General features: G+C 40.5%; 1 protein-coding gene and 1 long non-coding RNA gene across 3 annotated transcripts; one reads left to right on the top strand and one right to left on the bottom strand.

Moving 5' to 3' along the window:
• Positions 1–1,237: 1,237 nt before the first annotated feature.
• Positions 1,238–17,714, top strand: LOC142923981 (uncharacterized). The gene is made up of 4 exons (XR_012941101.1): positions 1,238–1,390; positions 4,978–5,053; positions 7,221–7,274; positions 13,957–17,714. It is a non-coding gene; the product is annotated as an uncharacterized LOC142923981 (long non-coding RNA).
• Positions 2,881–8,095, bottom strand: LOC116939455 (proteinase-activated receptor 1-like). 2 transcript variants are annotated; one of them, XM_032947836.2, is made up of 2 exons: positions 7,781–8,095; positions 2,881–5,605 (listed from the first exon to the last, which is right to left on the bottom strand). In XM_032947836.2, the coding sequence occupies exon 2, from the start codon at positions 5,596–5,598 to the stop codon at positions 4,690–4,692; it is 909 nt and encodes a 302-aa protein (XP_032803727.1). In that variant the 5' UTR covers positions 5,599–5,605; positions 7,781–8,095; the 3' UTR covers positions 2,881–4,689. The 2 variants fall into 2 exon arrangements, with proteins under 2 accessions (XP_032803727.1, XP_032803725.1); XM_032947834.2 differs by having other exon boundaries at positions 2,881–5,619; positions 7,781–8,094.
• Positions 17,715–19,121: the final 1,407 nt, after the last annotated feature.

Genomic DNA, 19,121 nt, shown 5'->3' with positions numbered 1-19,121 from the left:
CCTGAAGCCGTTGAATGGATCGCTAAAATCGACACCAAACTATAACTGTTTCCCCAGCCATAGGAAAAAGAAGACGAAGATTTGAATTCCCTTTCACGAACCCCCACCACGTCGTTTTAAAATAAAGTCACCTCGTTACCGCCAACTGCCGTGCCCAGTAATCCAAATACAGTGGTCCCCTCGGTTAACGGTGACATCGGTTAACGGTGTTTTCGGTTTACGTTTCGCCTCCCCACAGGACCCGTATGCTTCGAATAACGCAAACGTGTCGACTAACGTGTCTACTAACGCTAACGTGTCGACGAACGCTAACGTGTAGACTAACACGAATGTGTCTACTAACGCGAACGTGTCTACTAACGCTAACGTGTCGACGAACGGCACGTTTACGAGCATGCCCTCAGCCAATCAGGGACGCCCATTCATCAGCGTTTAGATCCCGACGGTCTTTGTTTACATTTTACTTTTTTTTGGCAGTGTGAAACGGCTCAAATCTTACAGTTCATTCTACAAAGGCCAATCACAAGGGAGAAACACAAATGTAAATTTTGTTGTTGTTGTTGCTCGTATTAAAACGTCTGTACGCACGTGTGGACCTGGGTTGAAAGCTATGCATGCAATTCCTATTATTCGATCGAACAGTTATTTCGGGGAACGCTAGTTTTCGTGGAGCGGGTTTTCAAAACGTTAACCGAGGTACTACCGCAGTAAGTCATCGATTACTAATCGATTTCGTCGACCGAAAGTAAGGGGCCATCCATTTAGGACGTAACGCAAAAATCTGTCACAACTTGACCCCTCCCCCCCTTCCCTGTACGCACGTGAACTTTAAACCCCCCCCACCACCTGCGTACGAACGCCTGACGCACCCCCCCCCCCCCCCGAATCCTATAGAACGGTCGATATTTAATCCACGCAGAAACGATCAAGGATTAATGATATTAACGTGTTTCAGCAAACAGATAGTCCACCGCCGGACTATCTAACTCATTTGAAGGCCATTGTAGACAAATCATTATCGAGGCTTCACCACCCCCCCCCCCCGTTTCCTATGCGTACATTGTCAGTAGACACCCCCCCCCCCCCATACGCAAGCGTCCGCGTTTTGGTGAACCCCCCCTCCCGTACGAACTCAATGGATAGCCCCTAGTCAGTAATCGCGATTACTCGATCTGGTGGTGGTGTCCATCGCCAGGAGTTTGAATCGTCCCGGGTGAGGTGCCCCCCTCCCCCCCCACCCCCCCCCCTCGATTCGCGTGCGTGTGGCTGTGGTGCGTGAAGAGAGACGAAATAAACAAGAACAACAACAACAACCGAACTTCCTCGCATTTTACACCGAGGAGAACACCTAACAGCCAGACCGTGAGCGCACGCACTCTTCGGAACAGTGGTAAGTAAATGATTTGTGAGAAACGCTCGCCACTGATGTTGTTCAACCTCAACCGGATTGCTGTTGGAGACCCACGACTGGCCCGAGTCGGTGGGCGCGTGTGAAAGTGTCGCATTTCTATGGCACCGAAAGCTCCCAGTTTGTGTTTAGTACGACAGTGGTTGCCTTCTAGACAAGTGGCGGTTGAGAGATATCGTGGCTGAGTTGGTACCTATTCTATTGATCCCCCCCCTCCCCCCGAAAAGCTGATGAACACTGATCAGAGATTGAACTCGTGGTGATCGCATTGTGCACCGCTCTGGCCTGAAACGGTCTGGTTTTTAAAAAAAATCCTGAAACTCGATTTATTTCAATTATTTTATGTTCCTGTGAAGGTTGCAGAAGGGTACATTTAACGATTCTCACAAAACCACCCCCCGCCCCCACCTCGTGGAAGGACCTGGTGTATTCGATTGTTTCCAGCATAGGTTGTTGTTGTTGTATCCGTTACACATTTAATTGTAGCGCCTCTAGTGGCTTACAATCGGCGAGACTCGGCGTGTGGTTGTTATAAACCATGAACTAGATGGTGCCCCCACTCGCAGAGAACCCGAGATTATTAATTCACATCATCACATGTTTCTGGACATGTTTATTGGGCCACTACCATTATAACCCCTTCTTGAATTCTGTTTCAACCGAGTAACCCTCTTGCCTGACCCAACGTGGTTCTGAGAAATAAATAAGTGTATATGTATGAATAATGAACATTAATGTTTTTTTTTTTACAAATTATCCATTTTGTGAGGTGCTGTATCCTAACTGGCTCGTAACTTGCAAGCGTTACTCTTGGAAACCACATTGTTTACAATAAAATAATTTAGAACGTTATTTAATGTTGTTCTCGGTCACCGTATGAATTTACATTTTATTAGCTCTGTTATGTTGGCAGATTCATACGCGATTATTCACCAATGACTGTCATGCATGATATAATTTCACGCATTTATAAATCATCTCTTGTACTCCTTGGGACATCGCCACGTACCCCCCAGGGGTCCACGTGCTCCCCGGCTCAGACACGAAATACTGCAATCGTCAGCGTAGTTGTGGAAATAAAACAAAATAAATTAGCCGAAAGCATGTCTCCTTCGTACGTCTATCCCTCCACTTCCAGTCAACCACAATGACCTCTTGAGAGTGCGTAATTGCAGTCGTATTGGTACAGTCCAAGCAACACAGGACCGATTTTGACATGCAGTGTCTCGTCAGCAGAGTCAGGCTTGCTTGAACCATTGTAGTAGTCGCATACTGCCCAATCACAGTTTGATCATCAACAACCGTGACCTGTTCACCCCGGGATGAAAGCCTCCCAAGCGTCTTCGCCGTTCAGGTATTAGGATGGTAACAAATGACATCCCTCCCCATTCAGCGGCCTCTAGTGGCTGGGGGGGGGAGGGTGTTACGCGGACCCAGTTCAACACTTAGATGTGTACACGCGCGTCTCGATACATGAATCGTGAGCTTTATATAAACAATATACAAGCACACCTTATCGACTGCACCGAAGTCACATTGTATGTAGTCCTCAAAAGAGCTCACGTATGTGGCATGATATATGTTATGTTTAAATTTGGACAATATATATCCATAACTTATTTAGTATATTCTAAATTAACGGCAACATATCAAATCACTTATTTTATGTGTCATCAATGATTAACAACATGAAATAAACAAATCAAGAGGTATTAAACATGTTCAATTATCAAAAATATAAATATTCTGCATCTCAATGCCTATTTTATACTGCTGCCTTTTGAATCAAGAACAAACCACGCAGCCATATCATTAACAGGATGTTCAATGGTTTAATAGTGCGATCAATAGCTCTGGTCTGGCAGGCACAGCCAATGTGTAGCTAAACATCGTATGCTATTTGTTGCTGTTTTTAGTTCTATATGTATGATTTCTAGCAATACATTTAACAAACTTATCGAATCCTCAATTTTTGACCGCATATCATAAGCGTGATTTCATATGTTGCCAGTAATTGAGGATCTACTACGTAAGTTTATTAAATATAGTGCCCGAAATCAAACGGCAACAAAATATGCCAGACCATGTCGTTGTTTGGTGGTTGGTAGCTGTAGATGGTACTCTCCCATTTGATTAAGTGAAAATGTATGCAGTTCTTATATAAGCAAAACCAATAAATGAAACATCTATACTGAGTTTACATGGAGAAATGCAACAAAACATACCGGCAAGAGAGGCGGGCAAGAAGATATGCTTTCGCCAAAGTTATTCACAGCTGCATTGGAAGATGTTTTGCAAGAAATAGGATTGGAGAAATAAAGGCATTAACGTGAAATATTTACAACCTCAGATTTTTTTCTTCTTACGGCATCGTCATTCTACCAACCGATGGAAATGTTTAAAGGTCTTAATAGATAAGGTTGCAAAGTTCAAGATAAAATTGTCAGAACAAAAGTCACATACAACAAGTTTTACCAGCAAATCAAAAATTCCTCTTGAGGGGATACAACTTTAAACACGCCAAAATATGCATACCCTGGACAGTCTTTAAAGGTGGACCAGGATCATAATGACGTTGAACGTTGCAGTGCAGTTGTTAGTCCAGAAGATGGGCAATGCGTGCTTTTGGCCAGTGGGCGGTGTGAGACCTACTGGGTGAAACTTTTGAGGCGCCCGAAGCGAATCAATTCTCACGAGATGTGAAATGCATGAATGTTGGTATTGTGTGATATTAAATGCACGAGTCTCACTCCAAATGCCTGAGACTTGAGACGTCTACTGAGAAATGAGCAGATGCATACGTACCGTTGTGGACTAGCCATTACTAACCAGGTCGAACAAAAGGAAATATGATGTTTAAAAATATGGTTGCAATGAGTATAATCCCTCCACTCCCACCCCCCCCATAATTCGTCACACCACGAGGTGATTGGAGGACCATGCTGGTGTTTCTGGTTGTGATATTCCTCCACATAGCCTACACTAACCTCGTTGTGGTAAAAGCCCAAATCAGTATAAACTAAGGGAAACATCGTTTATGGTGTTTTATGAAATAGACAAAAAAATATGTGCATAAATACAGTACACATAGATTGACATTTCAAACAATTGTTGGCAGTCCAACTGGTGAGCTGCTTGTTTTACCAGTTAAGATCTATGGATGAAGTCATCATGGGGATGAAAGTGATGATTCATTTAGTTGAAGAAAATTACCTTTACCATTGATGCTTGCGACACATTGAGACTGCATCTAAGTGAAGCATATCCATTTGCGTTCCACTCTAGGTCGCTAAAGTTGCTTCATTGCCATTGCTGGACTGTGTTCTTTTAGTGAAGTATTCTTTAAGGACCTCCTGGCAGGTTGTTGAGGCAAAATAGTAAATGAGAGGGTCCAGCATGCAGTTGAGAGTGTTGAACACAAGTGACAGAGGGCGCCACCATAAGTTAAGGTGGTTAACATAACCTATGACATGTGTAGCATTGTAACAACCAAAACAAAACAGATAAATGAGCATCGTAATTATGATTAGCCTAATGGCACGTGTCTTCTTTTCTTGCCCCATGTTGAGCACATTATTGGAGAGGAGCACTTTCATGATGGAGGCGTAGCAGTAAGATGTGACAAACAGTGGGAACACGTACAAGGTAATGCACAGCACTAACCGCAGTCTCGCTATGAATTCCAGGTCATCTGGGGCGAAATTATCGCAGCAGGAGGAGGCTTCGCTCGTGTTGTGATCTGTGTTGATATTCATCATCTTGGTCGCGTTCATAGGCACAACGTGGATGAATGCCATCACCCAAGTGATAGCACTCGCCATGCAGCCCCACACCTTGTTCCTCCACACCTTGGATTTGATGGGGTACAGGATGGCGAAGTAGCGGTCCACAGAGAGGGCCATCACGGACAGGATGCTCACGTAGGTGGTCGTAAAGAAGATCGTGTAGATGAAATGGCAGAGGAAAAGTCCGAAGACCCACACGTTCCCCTTGAAGTAGTACGGGATGATGAAGAATAGGCAGCAGACGAAGAGGACATCTGCTACGGCCAGGTTGATCATCAGCACGGTGGTGGAGGACTTCCTCTTGATGCACGCACAGAGGATGTAGATGGCCACGAGGTTGAGAGGCAGAGCAAGCACGACCACCAGGCAGCTGACAGCCGGCACCACGTCTTCGATTAAGTCCATGGTAGATCTGGATGAGTGACGCTAACGTCAATACACAGATACGTCACTCATCATCAATTTAGTATATACAGAGTAATGGTTTGGCATTTTAATAATTGGACTTGAAAGCAAACTTAAACTTGCATTGGCACATCATTGAAATGTTAAATATAAAAAAGCATTAGTAATAAGCAACTAACAAATCTTTTGTATAAACAATATTTTGAATATGTATGTGATGAACATCTTTCTATCCAGGCATGTGAGAAGGCGTAGCATCTAATGGAGCATCCAATTTTATATCAAAGGACCACACACCAACGCTGTGTGCAAAAAATCCCAGTGGGATACAAGTCAAACAGCAACAACAACCACAAGAAAACTTAGATTAAGGCCATCAGTCTAACTCCGTACTACAACAAAACAAACATGTCCAAACCAAATAACTTTTCGAAATCACCAAAAAATAAAGCCATAATTGCAATGTAACAGTGATCATAGGCACTGTGACCGAATTATTTACAATAAACTACATAAATAACATGTAACACCAAACCCTAGAGCCATAGCTGGCTGCATGAGTTACTCCACAACAACAGAAGCATCCGTCGGAGTATCACATTTTTCAATGCACCTTTAAGATCAGCACGCTAAATCAAAATACAGATAATACTTTGCAGCGTCATCCGGAGCGGAACATTTTATTTTATTTTACGCCAATGAATAGCAGTGGCAGCTAGGGGTGTACAACTCCTCTAGAGCAGTTTTGAGAGAAGATCTCATTGGTTGGGTGTCTTCTCTCCTTTGACTATCGCTTTGTTGTTAGTTTTGACCTGTGTCCTCATCCCTATTAATGATGTTCACTGCCTAAGCCCCACTTCCCTTTCTTAACAGTCAATACGATGTCTCTTGCTTGCGTGTTTTCCGATCCTTGTGTTTTTCTTTCTGTGCCTCCGTGTGATTCCAAGCATGCACATTACAGGCTTCTTTATGCATTTTCCCCTTTTGTTTCACGATATTTGTCAATGGCCATCCTTATGTCATATCGGGTGACATACATTTATTGAAAACTCTTAGTTTGGAAAATGATTTTTCATCGTTAAGTTCCGTTTTCCAAAAACACTCCAAGCTCTTTTTGTCCACCTCTCTATTTCATAATTTCCATTCTGATCCATCTTCATAATCTCCCCATCTATAAATACTGTGATGTGTTTTCCAATGGCGTCCCTCCAACAGATAGCCACAATTGTTTCGTAAGCTTGTTGTACGCAACTTTAAAGAACATCAGTAAAATAACTTAACAGGGGTTTTTGCAGCCACTATTAATTTCAAAATAGTTTTTCGGTAAGGCCGCGTAATGATCTGGCTAAATTCCTGTTGTAAAACCTGCCACCAACTGACTTAGCCCATCAAAGTAAATTATCACTGTCACAAGTGTTTAGTGCATTAATTATCATTGTTTCAGCTCACCAGTAAGTCGAATAAGAGTACTTACAACCAATTTTAGCAATTAGATATGGGTAAAATAATTCATAATAATACGTGCAAAAGTAAGGCTTAAAAAAAAGGAATGACACCTTCGAGAACTTATATAAAGTATGTTTACACTATTGTTGTTGTTGTCGCACTGTTGTTGTGTAAAGTTCTTGCATAACGCAGAAGGAAACGCTGACCCAAGGGGTGTCGAAGTCTACACTGTAAGTACAAAACTCATGCAATCAAAAGTCACTGTTGTCTATTTAAAAAAAAATACTTAAATTTGCTGTCACGTAATATGCCTAAAGTCCAGATGAAAAGACCTTGTGGCAGTATAAGTTTAGTGATGGGCTTTATTAATCACTTATCAACACTCTCGCATCCTCGTCATTTTTAATGGTAATGTTTTAATTCAGCAGCTATACACTATTGTGGTATACTTATAATCTGCGATACTAGTTTTGGTGTATAGAAAATCAAGATCCCAAAATGTTGCTGATGGTGTTTTTATTGGTTATTAATACATTATCCATAAATATGCTCTTTTTTCGAACACATTCTGCACACGTGAGGTTTGCCATATTTCAGACTGGCCAAAATTTGAAGCTGATTTTTCTTTCGTTAAACACTGGCAGCTCACAGAGTACTCTTCTGCAATGGGGACATAATCCCATGAAACTTTCTAGCACATAAACATGACTGAAACTTCAAACAGCGGTAAACTCACTTTTGTAGAAGCCAGGTGTCGTCTTTTTGCCAATGCAGTCTTTAGTCTTCAGCGTAGCGATGATGATGTTCCACTGAGGTCCATCGTGTAAAAAAACACGAGAGGCAAAGCTTCAATTCATATTTTACCGTTTTATGCAAGTCACAGGAGTTCCTTGTATCAACATAAAACCCACTATGTGACAATATATGCCAAAATAAGATCGGAGTAAAGCCTCCGGAATGGCAAACAATTGCAGTTGCCACTTGCAAAATGTCTACTGGCATTTGCAATTTGCCCTTTAGTCGTACTTTCCGTCAACAGAAAGGCATTATTATGCATGTGACCCATGATCAATGTACACCAGATGAGTTAGAATCCGAACATGTTGTGCAATTCCAGTGAAGGACGTAATACTGTTCTTATAGAGGCTCCACTCAACAGTGTCTGGGGAGAGCGTTTAAAGGTGAACAATGATCGAGTTAGCCAAAGAACAATAAAGTTCAGAGTGGATGAATCTATGTAATAAGCCAAGAGGACAAGTTTTCACCTTGTAATATCACAATCTCTCCTTGCCCTCGTGGCTATAGAACAGTTCTCCCTGCATTAAAGGCTATCTTCCATTCTTGTTGGTCTCCAAGAAGCTAGGAGTGTGCATTACTTTACCTTGAGTCGGCTGTGTTTGCGCACAATTGTGTTCCAATGTATTGGAGGCAAGGGTTGGTAGATGATGCATTTGTAAAAGTCTGAAAATAATTTTGAGACTTGGTGTGGTTTTTCTGGATAAAGGACATTATTATATTATTCTTATTTGTACCCACTATGAATGTGAGAAAGAGTGGAGTCGAGATGTTCACTTACATAGGCCGTATAGGATAATATTTTACAGGAAACACATTTTGTACAACATATTTCTTTTAACAGCAGACATGTGGTGATTGAATAACATTTCTGCTAGACAACCACTTCTGCTATTTTAACAAATGTGGGGAATTGGACAGGTTTCATGAAATAGGCCTTATTCATATTCTTAGCTCTTTCGGTAAAGTCACGTTGAAGGGAAACAATAAAATAATAAAATATATAAGTGTTGCAAATAGGCCTTTGCAAAAGATCAGTTTTGCAAATAGGCCTTTGCAACACTTCCCGGTAAATGTGTAGCTGCCTATTGTCACGTACAGATGGGCAGACATTCGCTCTGCGTCTTGGCTCGGTGCTAAAAACCACATATTAAAAAAAATATAACTAATGTTGGCTTATTTCCAAGCATGTTACCAAAACATCTGCTATATGTTACTTTGCAAAAGATCAGTTTTGGGCCCAAAAAATAAACAACGTACAGTATTTCAAATGTGTTTTAAATTTTTAAAAAAATGTCACCGTGGAAGACATTATGCGTCTCACTTTGCTGGAACTTGCGGTACGATATAGGTGCTGTCCATTGCATTTTCATAAAAATATCATGAAAATATATTTAATAAAAAAAATATGATATCATTATTATCAACCATGATTAATCCACTGCTGGATGTATTCATAAGCGTTTTACCGGATGGAATTGCAGTTGCAGTCATGTACTGTCATGATTGAAATGTACTACGTGGTATTGTAATGAAAGTAACAACCAAAAACAGACAATATTAATAATAACACTTTACTGCATGCTTGCAGTAACGCAGTTGCAAGGAATAGAGCAGTGTGTGTTGTTAATAAAGAAATGCCAGACTAACGAATAGCAATTACAGGGTGGAACATGAACCAAAGGGTCAAAAATAAATACTCTATTACATTCTGTACCCATGTTGCATGTGTGGGTGTCTTCGGTTTTTTTTAATTCAACATGTGTTTATTATTAAGAAGGGTTGTGAAGGGCGCAGGCCTGACTCTCATTGGCATGCTGTGGCTGAAACTCATGCACACAGTGCGTGACTGTTGGCACCCCATAACTTCAGCGGCTTGACAGCTGAAATTGTTGAGGCTGGGCATACAAGATCTGTTAAGCAACATTCAACTAAATTGTAACAGTGCTTAAAGTGAATGTTGGATTGGGGCCAGTACTCTGTGATTGTCTTTGGAACCCCTTGGGGGCCTGGCATATTTTGTTCATGAGGTAAAGTTTACTTTTGGTTGTAATATATTTATTGGCAAAGATGCGAATTATGCTTCCACCCAACCACTCACTGAATCCAAGCACTAAATTGCAAGCTCCTTTTATATCCCACATGATCACATCCGTTGACCAAATTGGTCAGCGCTCACACACATGTGCATCAACTCACTGCACCTTTAACAATACACGGGGCAACGTTGCATAGTTTCTACACAGTGAACATATTGGCTCACAACTTGATTTGAACGGATTCCGTATTTGTGCTGTGAAACCGAATAAACTGATCCACAATACAAAGAAGCACCCTAATCTTAACTTGTGCACCGCTTTCTAAACTTAATTATAATTGAGATATATTCCTGAAAATATTTCCCAAAACCTACAGGCCTGTGAATAAACACGCAGTCCCTTTGTTTCCATGGAAATGTGTTCATATAGTGACAGTACCTTGAATTGCATAAAACACATAAGGGATGGAGGAGTTTATAAATTTGGAACGGTACTTTCAGAATGTGGCTAATATGATGAAAGAACCACTGTCAAATGTTTAATATCTATCATAAGGATCTTAGGCTGTGGTGCTGTTATTATTTGCTGCCTACGATGCCATATGTTAGTGTGACGGGTTTCTGACTGTTCATTACTCATAGGTTGTTGAGATTTACCCCAAGCCTCAGTACTTAAGTGCAATGTTGATACACAGATATGCACATCCCCACCATCTGTTTGGCAACTCAGGTATCGCTTGATAATAGGACTTCGAGTCTCAATGGCCTCGTATGTTGGTTATAAATAAAGGTCGACCATCCGTCTACCTGGGGTGGTAGCAGATTGAATAGCTCACTGCAAACCAAGCAATCTGAGTTTGATTGTCAGCGATCACTAAAACATCAGTAGCAGGTGATATCTGAGCTGGTCCTGGGCCACTCTTTACCAACTTACACTGACCAACATCGTAAAGTATAGTCAAACAACCCCCATGACCGATACGCATCCAGCCATGGATTGACAAATTAATACTGTTATTTGTCTAGTTGATGTTTTTTGACAATAATTTTCAATGGTCTTTACAAGGTGTCGTCAAGAATGGTACATTAGGCTGTGTATGTAATTATTTGCTGTATATACGTGTCTTCCTCATTTAAGATTAGCATCGCAACCACATGGTGTCAAAAGTAACCAGGATGTCCACATCAATTTGCACGTACTGTACGTTGTGTACATCGAGAGAGTACAAAAATGTAAACCTACACATTTCCTTCATATTGCTTTGATTATTTACAGAAAATTTCATGAAAATTTGTAGCAATATTTACCATATCATTCATCTATACGCTCTATGTGCCTGCGATTCCTATCAGACAGGAAAACTTAAGAGAAATGCTCATAGTGTGTGAGTGAGTGGTGCGATTAGCCACATGTGCAGTAGTTGCAAGCACAAATTAGCCGAAAGGAGTGGCAAGCGCAAATAAATTCTGGCACTGTGTGCGTACCCTAAATCAAAACACTGCGGTTTACATGAGGTATTCATGCATGCACATATCTTGTGTTCTCATTCTGCATGTGTCCTCTCCAATTTAAGAATGATGTTTGTGTGGGTCCTCTTTTTGTGCATACATATCTCAATGGCCTGGGGGTAGAGGCATTTTAATTTGACCGCCCAAGTGATACAATTGTTAAATCTAATACGGTTACATGTTGGTGCAATCACATCAGCATGAGGCAGCATGGGACATGTTGTGCCGTGGAACTCAGCACATGCCACCTCCAGCCAATGAGGGCTTTACTGTCACAACATTGGCATCAGTGAGAATGTTTTAATGTACTCTGTTTGCCAACCCTGTTATCTGTTTGAACAGAATTAGATTTCTCATCTCCCAGGCTGCTTGAATTTTAAGAGCGTCTCTAAGCTGAGATAATACTATTGGTATATTGATCTTGCTTAATGGCCATTTGTAAATTGTTAAGCTTATGATACATCTCCCCTTGAGTAGCTTATTTACAGAAATTACACGATTGTACATTAAAACAATATTGTACAATTATAGTACTCAATTACAATCGCTCCATATAGCTCTGAATTATTATAAAAAAAAAATGTCTAACTCCGTATTATTATTTCGCTATCTCTTGAGTGTATTACATTTTAATAAATATAAAAATAATAAAATTTCATTAATTTATTATTACATTTGCTTTCTGAAACCATTATTGTAGTCCATGAAGTACAATAAACATATTAACTATAAATTAAATTTGTTGAGGCAGCAGCTGCGGTGCTTTGGCCATAGGGAAATCACTGTCATCACAAATGGAACAAGTTCAATGACTCCTCTACTTACGAACACTTTACTTACGAACTTTCAGATATGTACTAACAAACATGTCCGTATGTCCAGTTGCCTGTTCGGACCAAGAGTCGTAAGTTCAACCGCCGCGCAATAGATGGGGGTGGTCGCATCTACATCATGCAGAACATGAAGAACCAGTGGCATCTACATCATGCAGAACATGAAGAACCAGTGGCATCTACATCATGCAGAACATGAAGAACCAGTGGCATCTACATCATGCAGAACGTGAAGAACTAGTGACATCTACATCTGCAGTACATGAAGAACCAGTGACATCTACATCTGCAGAACATGAAGAACCAGTGGCATCTACATCATGCAGAACATGAAGAACCAGTGGCATCTACATCATGCAGAACATGAAGAACCAGTGGCATCTACATCATGCAGAACATGAAGAACGAGTGGCGTCTACATATACAGGAGAGCATACAACTTTTAAAGCCATTCCCCCCGTGTTTAGTGTACATGCCGTACAACACGTTTGGAATCGACGGGAGTAAAGTTGGACTGATGAACAAATCGACTTACGAACATACATCAGGAACCTAACTCGTTCGTAAGTGGAGGAGTCTGTATATATTTTGTGTGAAAATGTGTTTGCTGCAGTGTGGAGCACTGCCTATCTCTCCAAAGTGAGGGTTGGCGAGGCTGTTCTGTTCAGACAATTCATGGCAGGTGGCACCCTCTGAGCTGCAACATTTGAAGCAATTGGCGGGACCCCGGGGTCCCATCACTGCCCCGGGGTGGGAAAACCGCGTAGCGACACGAGTCTTGTTACCTTACCGACAACAACAAAACTAGCGGTCAATCGATTGGCCTCGTCGAGAGCTACTCGGGGCACTAAGTTTCGTAAAAAGTTGAAAAATTACATAAACACGTTAAATTCACTGCCCGGGGGGGCGGGGCTCGCCTTGGCAAAGAAGAAGCTGAGGATCGACGGCTGACCGGAGGGCGTCGTCGCCGCACGCGACTGCGGCGGACGCCCCCCGGGGCTCGCGTTTGGCCGGTGGGGTGGCGCCCATCGTGTTGATCGCCACCTGCTGCTGCTGCTGGCGCTTGTTGGCGCGAGTCTGGGCGGGCGGCGCGTTGCTGTCGGGATCACGTAGTGGGCGGACTGAAAAATAATGATGATGATGATGTGTCATGTTTAAATTGCTGATATATTTATGTAAAATGTCACACCTTGTGTCGCTCGGCTTTCAGATATCTTTAGCTTGCTATTCAAGTGAATAAACATGATCTCAAAATGGGTTGCGTGGTGCTTTAGAAGGTGCTTAGGGATAATGTAAAACACCAGTCCCTTTTTACATGTGTTCATATCCTTTGGTGTAACACATCCATTCTAAATAAGGAATTGATGCAAATACATTCTTTCATGAAGGTGTGTTATACAGTAATTCACAACATTTATATAAAAAATATAATTTCAATATGTTTTTCTATCAACTGTCTAATTAAGCGGTTGCATCCATTCTTTTTCTTAAATGTGAAAAAGGCTAACGTTCAGAACCACCTAAAATCAACCATATTGGGTTTCACTGTTATCTATCCATTGGCCAAAGATAATTCAATTTGATAACAGTCTGCATTTAAAGAGCAATTTAAACTGGTGCAAGCTGTGCATTTTAAACATTCCATTGCAAAATGGCAATGACATACCAACAGCATCATCTTGTGCCCTGGCTGGTGGTTTATCGCATGGTTTGACGGTACTTGTTCCTATTCTCCAGCAGGTCGCCGTAGGGATGAAGCCACGATGTAATCCACAAGCTCGGAGCAAAATACTGGACGAGGAAGCATGCCAATATCTTAACGATATCGTTACCTGAATTGCAAGTCTACTTGCTGAATTAAATTTGGCCCCTGTTGATGTACTGAATAAACATTTTATATAAATGATAAATAACACTGCCCATTCCTGTCGATGTTATTTCATGAGATTGTCCCAGTGGCCATGAAAAGTCCCTTGCTATACCGTGCCACACGAATGAAAGTACAGTGTGTCTTTGTACGGAGTTGTGCTTACGTTGCTCTTTAAATGTTATAATAAATATAGACATAGACAGAATATTTGTAACCAAATACCACCCACATACTCAGTTTTATTGCATGCTAAAGAAAATGTGTTTACAGAAGCTAGCTGTGCCAAATCAGGCTATTTCCCCAATGGATGATTATATGCTTATAAGTTTATTGTAAGGGAAAGTATAATTTAGGTGTGTAATAATGTATATATCAATGAAGAACAAATAATGTACAATCCATTATAAATCCACTGCCGGATGAAGGTCCGTCATGGGGCTGTGGTCAGTGTGGGTTGGTGTATACCATCATATCGAAAGCTTGCATTCTTGTGGCAAATGTAAGAATTCAAGCATTTTTAATATGGTGAGGTTTGTAACTGTACCTTTAAAAACATGTTTTTTGTAGCTGGCTACCATCTGACATAATATATTGCCAACAAAAAACTGTTTTAAATGCTGAAAATAAGCATTTCTTGAATGTACCACAATTTAATATTTAAAATTGCCACTGCAAACAAATCAAGACTCACAATTATAAAATTAGTGTGCTCATGGCCGCCACTGTCACCCCTGCATAATTTTGCTTATTCCATGTTTAGTACAAAATAATGACAGATAATTTCACTACAATTTTAAGAGTTTTGGTGGATGGCTGGCTGGAGGGACGGATGGATGGACGATCACTTCCAATGGATGTGTGTTGGCTGCTAGTAATCATGAAAAGCAGCACTGGAAAAAAAAAACTGCTTCTAATTAATAGCGACTAAAGAAATCAATAATATCCAGAAGGCTATTACCTTGTTTTGCAAACAATGCGAGGCGCCACAAAACAAACGTCAAGCTACTGTGTGTGTGGTGCACGGTACGTCATAGTCTTTGACCATCTTTTGTTAAGTACCGCCGGTGAACTGTGATCGCAAAGCTTTACATACTTTATGCGATTATTATTTGTCATGTCACCTTTGCAGAGTGTTTCAGGTGATTGAATAGGGGCATACCATCGTGTGCGATGCAAGGGGGGTCGTGAACTTTTCAACAACAACAACAAAACCCGCGCTGCCGGTACACGCTGTACTTGAGTTTACATCTGTCACATCTCAGTCATTTGTACCCCAGGCGACTGCATGCACATACCTAATGTCTGTACATTGTGTGATCACGTGAGAGGTATGGAGTCTGTGGTACATGCTTAATATGTGCCTTGTATTTGTTACAATTTTAAATCAGTCCGTAAACGTATCGACGTTGCAGAAGTACGAGCAGTTCACTTTGTCTATCTTATATGCTTGGTTCTTTCGGTAAAGTCACGTAGAAGGGAAACAATAAAATAACAAAAATATTATTTTATTGTTTCACTTCTCGGTAAAGTCACGTAGAAGGGAAACAATAAAATAATAAAAAGTCACGTAGAAGGGAAACAATAAAGGAAACAATAAATAATAAAAATATTATTATTTTATTGTTTCCCTTCTACGTGACTTTACCGAAAGAACCAAGAATATGAATCCCTGCAGTCCACGAAAGCTTTAAATCAAAATTTGTCTATCTTATTGTTGGCAGAGAGAAACAATGGCTCTTTCACTTGTATTGTTTAAACACCCTTGAATTTGTGTTGAGTGTTAAACTTTCAAATGTTAAACATTATGGACCAAGTTCAGTTTCAAATGCTGTAGCACTTGTAAATACAAAATAGTATATAATATGCTGCATATTTTTTATTTTCTATATTTAAATTATGTACTTTTTTGCAGTAAAAAAATACTTGCAAATGCACATTTATTAGTATACAGTGTATATATAATTAAGATCAACTTATAGTCACAATTACATGATTGACCTTATTCTATAGTTACTACAACATATGTCGAGCAAAAAAACATTAAGGGGATGCTTTAGCACAGATTACCCATAAGAAATACAAAACGAATCTTGTTTGTCATTAACATAAACTCATGGCAGGAAAATAAAGCGGTAGTCTCATGCTTTATACACGACAATTTGCATTCATATAGCTATTAAATTAAACCATTTCTCAAGATGCTGTACAGAAACAGTGGTTCAGATTTATTTTATACAGGTAGCAGGGACGTGCTACAAAAAAGTAAATAATAAAATACATTTTTAAGATTTTCCCACTGATCAGTGTTATAAATGTCATTTCTGTACGATTCCAATCATTTTTATAGTCAAAATCGCCAAATTTGCGGAGCTTCGCTGCAAAAACAGGAAGAGACGAGAGGTGAGGCAGCGACGAGCTCAGCCTCCCCTCTGATTGCGCAACCCCTCAGTAACTGGATGGAGCACGGGCAATAAGCGCGTGCCCCTTACTATCTCTCTGTATGTCACCAATGTAATGTTTGTAGACCCCTTCATTACATGTCCTCGCCTTACATAGTCAAGGTAACTTATTTCACCTATGTGTATAAAGATATTTAGGCTCGCTGGTCTCGTCATGAAACTGCAATGAAAAAGCACCAGGGGAGGCAGCTATCACATGTGCCTCACTGAGGGGGGCGTGTCAAACACGCTTCCCTCAGTGAAGACACGCCCTCCGTGAGGCAGCTATCACATCTGCCTCACTGAGGGGGCGTGTCTTGAGCCCACGTAATTGACGCTCGCTCTCCCTCCACGTTAGCCAGCTATAGCAAAAAAATTCCAGCGGCTGCAAAAATGGAAAACGTCATATCTAACCTTAAAATTTTTCTCAAAAATTGGACTGTCAATAAAAACAGCGAGTAATAAACAATGGAAGACCAATGCCTGAGCTTAAGGACCTACTTTAAACGAAGGGACAGAAAATAACACGGTCGTTTCAAATGGAGTGGTACAAAATAAAAGACTGGCTGTGTGGCTGTGCTACGAAGAATCGCCTTTACTGCTTTCCCTGCCTTCTGTTCTCCACTACTGACAACGTTTGGATAGAGCTCAAATTCTAGACTAGTTCAGACGATCAGCCATGTACCAATCTGATCTGCGTTCTGTGTTCTGGATTATGAGCGAAAATCCCAATGATGGCCGCCGGATACGATCTCTGGCTGTCAAAAGCATCAACCTGCTTCTTCATAATGGCATATGAGGGCATTTTCAATGAAACCGATGCACTCTTTCGTGTGCTGCAGAATAAAGTAATGGACATTGGATTCTGCTGTGCGCGAATCCGCGACACAATGGGAGTTGTGGAACGCCAGAGCCAAGAGTTTGACAGTTTCTACGATCGATTCGAGCAGAAATGCGTCACACTTGGCCTGACAGACAATGCCGGAAGTAAACAGCCGATCAAGAGATGAGAGGAAAATAATGTTTTGTAACATTCTGGACAATATCAATGTTCAAATGAAAGCTAGGTTTGATTATTTCGGTGAGCTACCTTTCCTTGGTTTGGTTGATTGCACGAAATTTTATGAAATGTAATAATAGGGTTTTCCCCCTTTTTTTCTGGCAACAAAACTGATACCTTTTTACAAGGAATCATGTCTGCATTAACCACAATACTTGTGGTCAAAATGCAATAAAAAAACACACTGATAATAAATGCATTGTTCTTGAAACTGATTGGTCCACACCAGGGAGGGCTTTCTTTTGAGCCTCCACCCAATTGGTGCTAGACCAGAGGACGCCAAAAGGCGTACAGCTCAAAGACAATGCACTATCAAAGTAATGAGGGCATTAGTATACATAGCCAGTTTTGACTGTTCAATGGTTTTATCACCTCCGATTAGCATGGTTTGATATAAAAGAAGTTCAACAACATATAACTTCACTACTCAATGTATACAAATAGAAAACCGTTCGTATATCAATTTCGATTTAAAGCTTTCGTGACTGCAGGGATTCATATTATTGGTTCTTTCGGTAAAGTCACGTAGAAGGGAAATGATAAAAACCGCCACTTAAAAAAAAAATCTTGCTGTGGTTTTCACACCTGATGATGATTGCTTGTGTTGCAATCGAAACGTCGTGCAGTAGTTGCTATGTATACTCACCTGTTCATAAATTGAGCTTAGCCACAGCTGTTCAAACACCCTGCCCACCAAAACAAAGCATCTTTGTGGCAGATCCTCTTGGCTGATTCATTATTTCTAAACACAAGCAGCAAAATCAAGTTTGACAACTTAGATCCTTGCTGGCATAGATTAAGGCTTTGTTTGATCTTGAGAGGATAGATGTGATTCGCATTTCTCTATTCACCTGTTGACATTGCTTTCTGGTGCATTGTTGGTTGAATGCATATAATGATAACAGTTGTTCTTGCAGGGAAAAATGCTCCAGATTCAGATATGTTAATTTAGCATTTTTGTATTGTGATTAGGCTTGGGAAATGACAACGCGTTTGTGTATTCCTTTATGTAGAGTCACTCAAATTATACATGTGCATTAAATACATCTGTGAAAATTAGGATAACTGAAAAGGTAAAAAAACAACTAATTAATTAGCCAAAATAACGCCAAATGTACAAATGGCCTTAAGCTGACGTAACTACAATTCAGTGTCGTGAAATTTTTTGTGAAATTACAATGCATTTTCCACCGTAAACGATTATTTAATTGCACTTATTTAATATCCATTTTGAATTGCAGTGGATATTAATTAAATAAAATGTGTGATTTTTGTTTGTAATGGAATGGCAAATTTAATTCATACACAATCTAACACATGCGTTCCAGACGTCAGTTGAACAAAGCCAAGTACAGTATGTATGCTTGGGTTAACTTTTCACCAAATTCTGTGCGAATTCCAAACTTTGGTTAAGTAGCACTTACGGAATAACAGCCACGGTAATGAATGGCATTGAAATACATTTTGGGAAAACAAATCGGTTGCATTGATGAACATACACGTGTGTATTTGTTAGTATCTCAATGATGTTAGA

Source organism: Petromyzon marinus, chromosome 6 (assembly GCF_048934315.1).
Source record: "Petromyzon marinus isolate PM22_M1 ecotype Great Lakes invasive population chromosome 6, UKy_Petmar_22M1.pri1.0, whole genome shotgun sequence".
Classification (NCBI taxonomy): Eukaryota; Metazoa; Chordata; class Hyperoartia; order Petromyzontiformes; family Petromyzontidae; genus Petromyzon; species Petromyzon marinus.
Note: the sequence above shows the minus strand (reverse complement) of the source record. Positions and strands in the feature narration are given on the sequence as shown.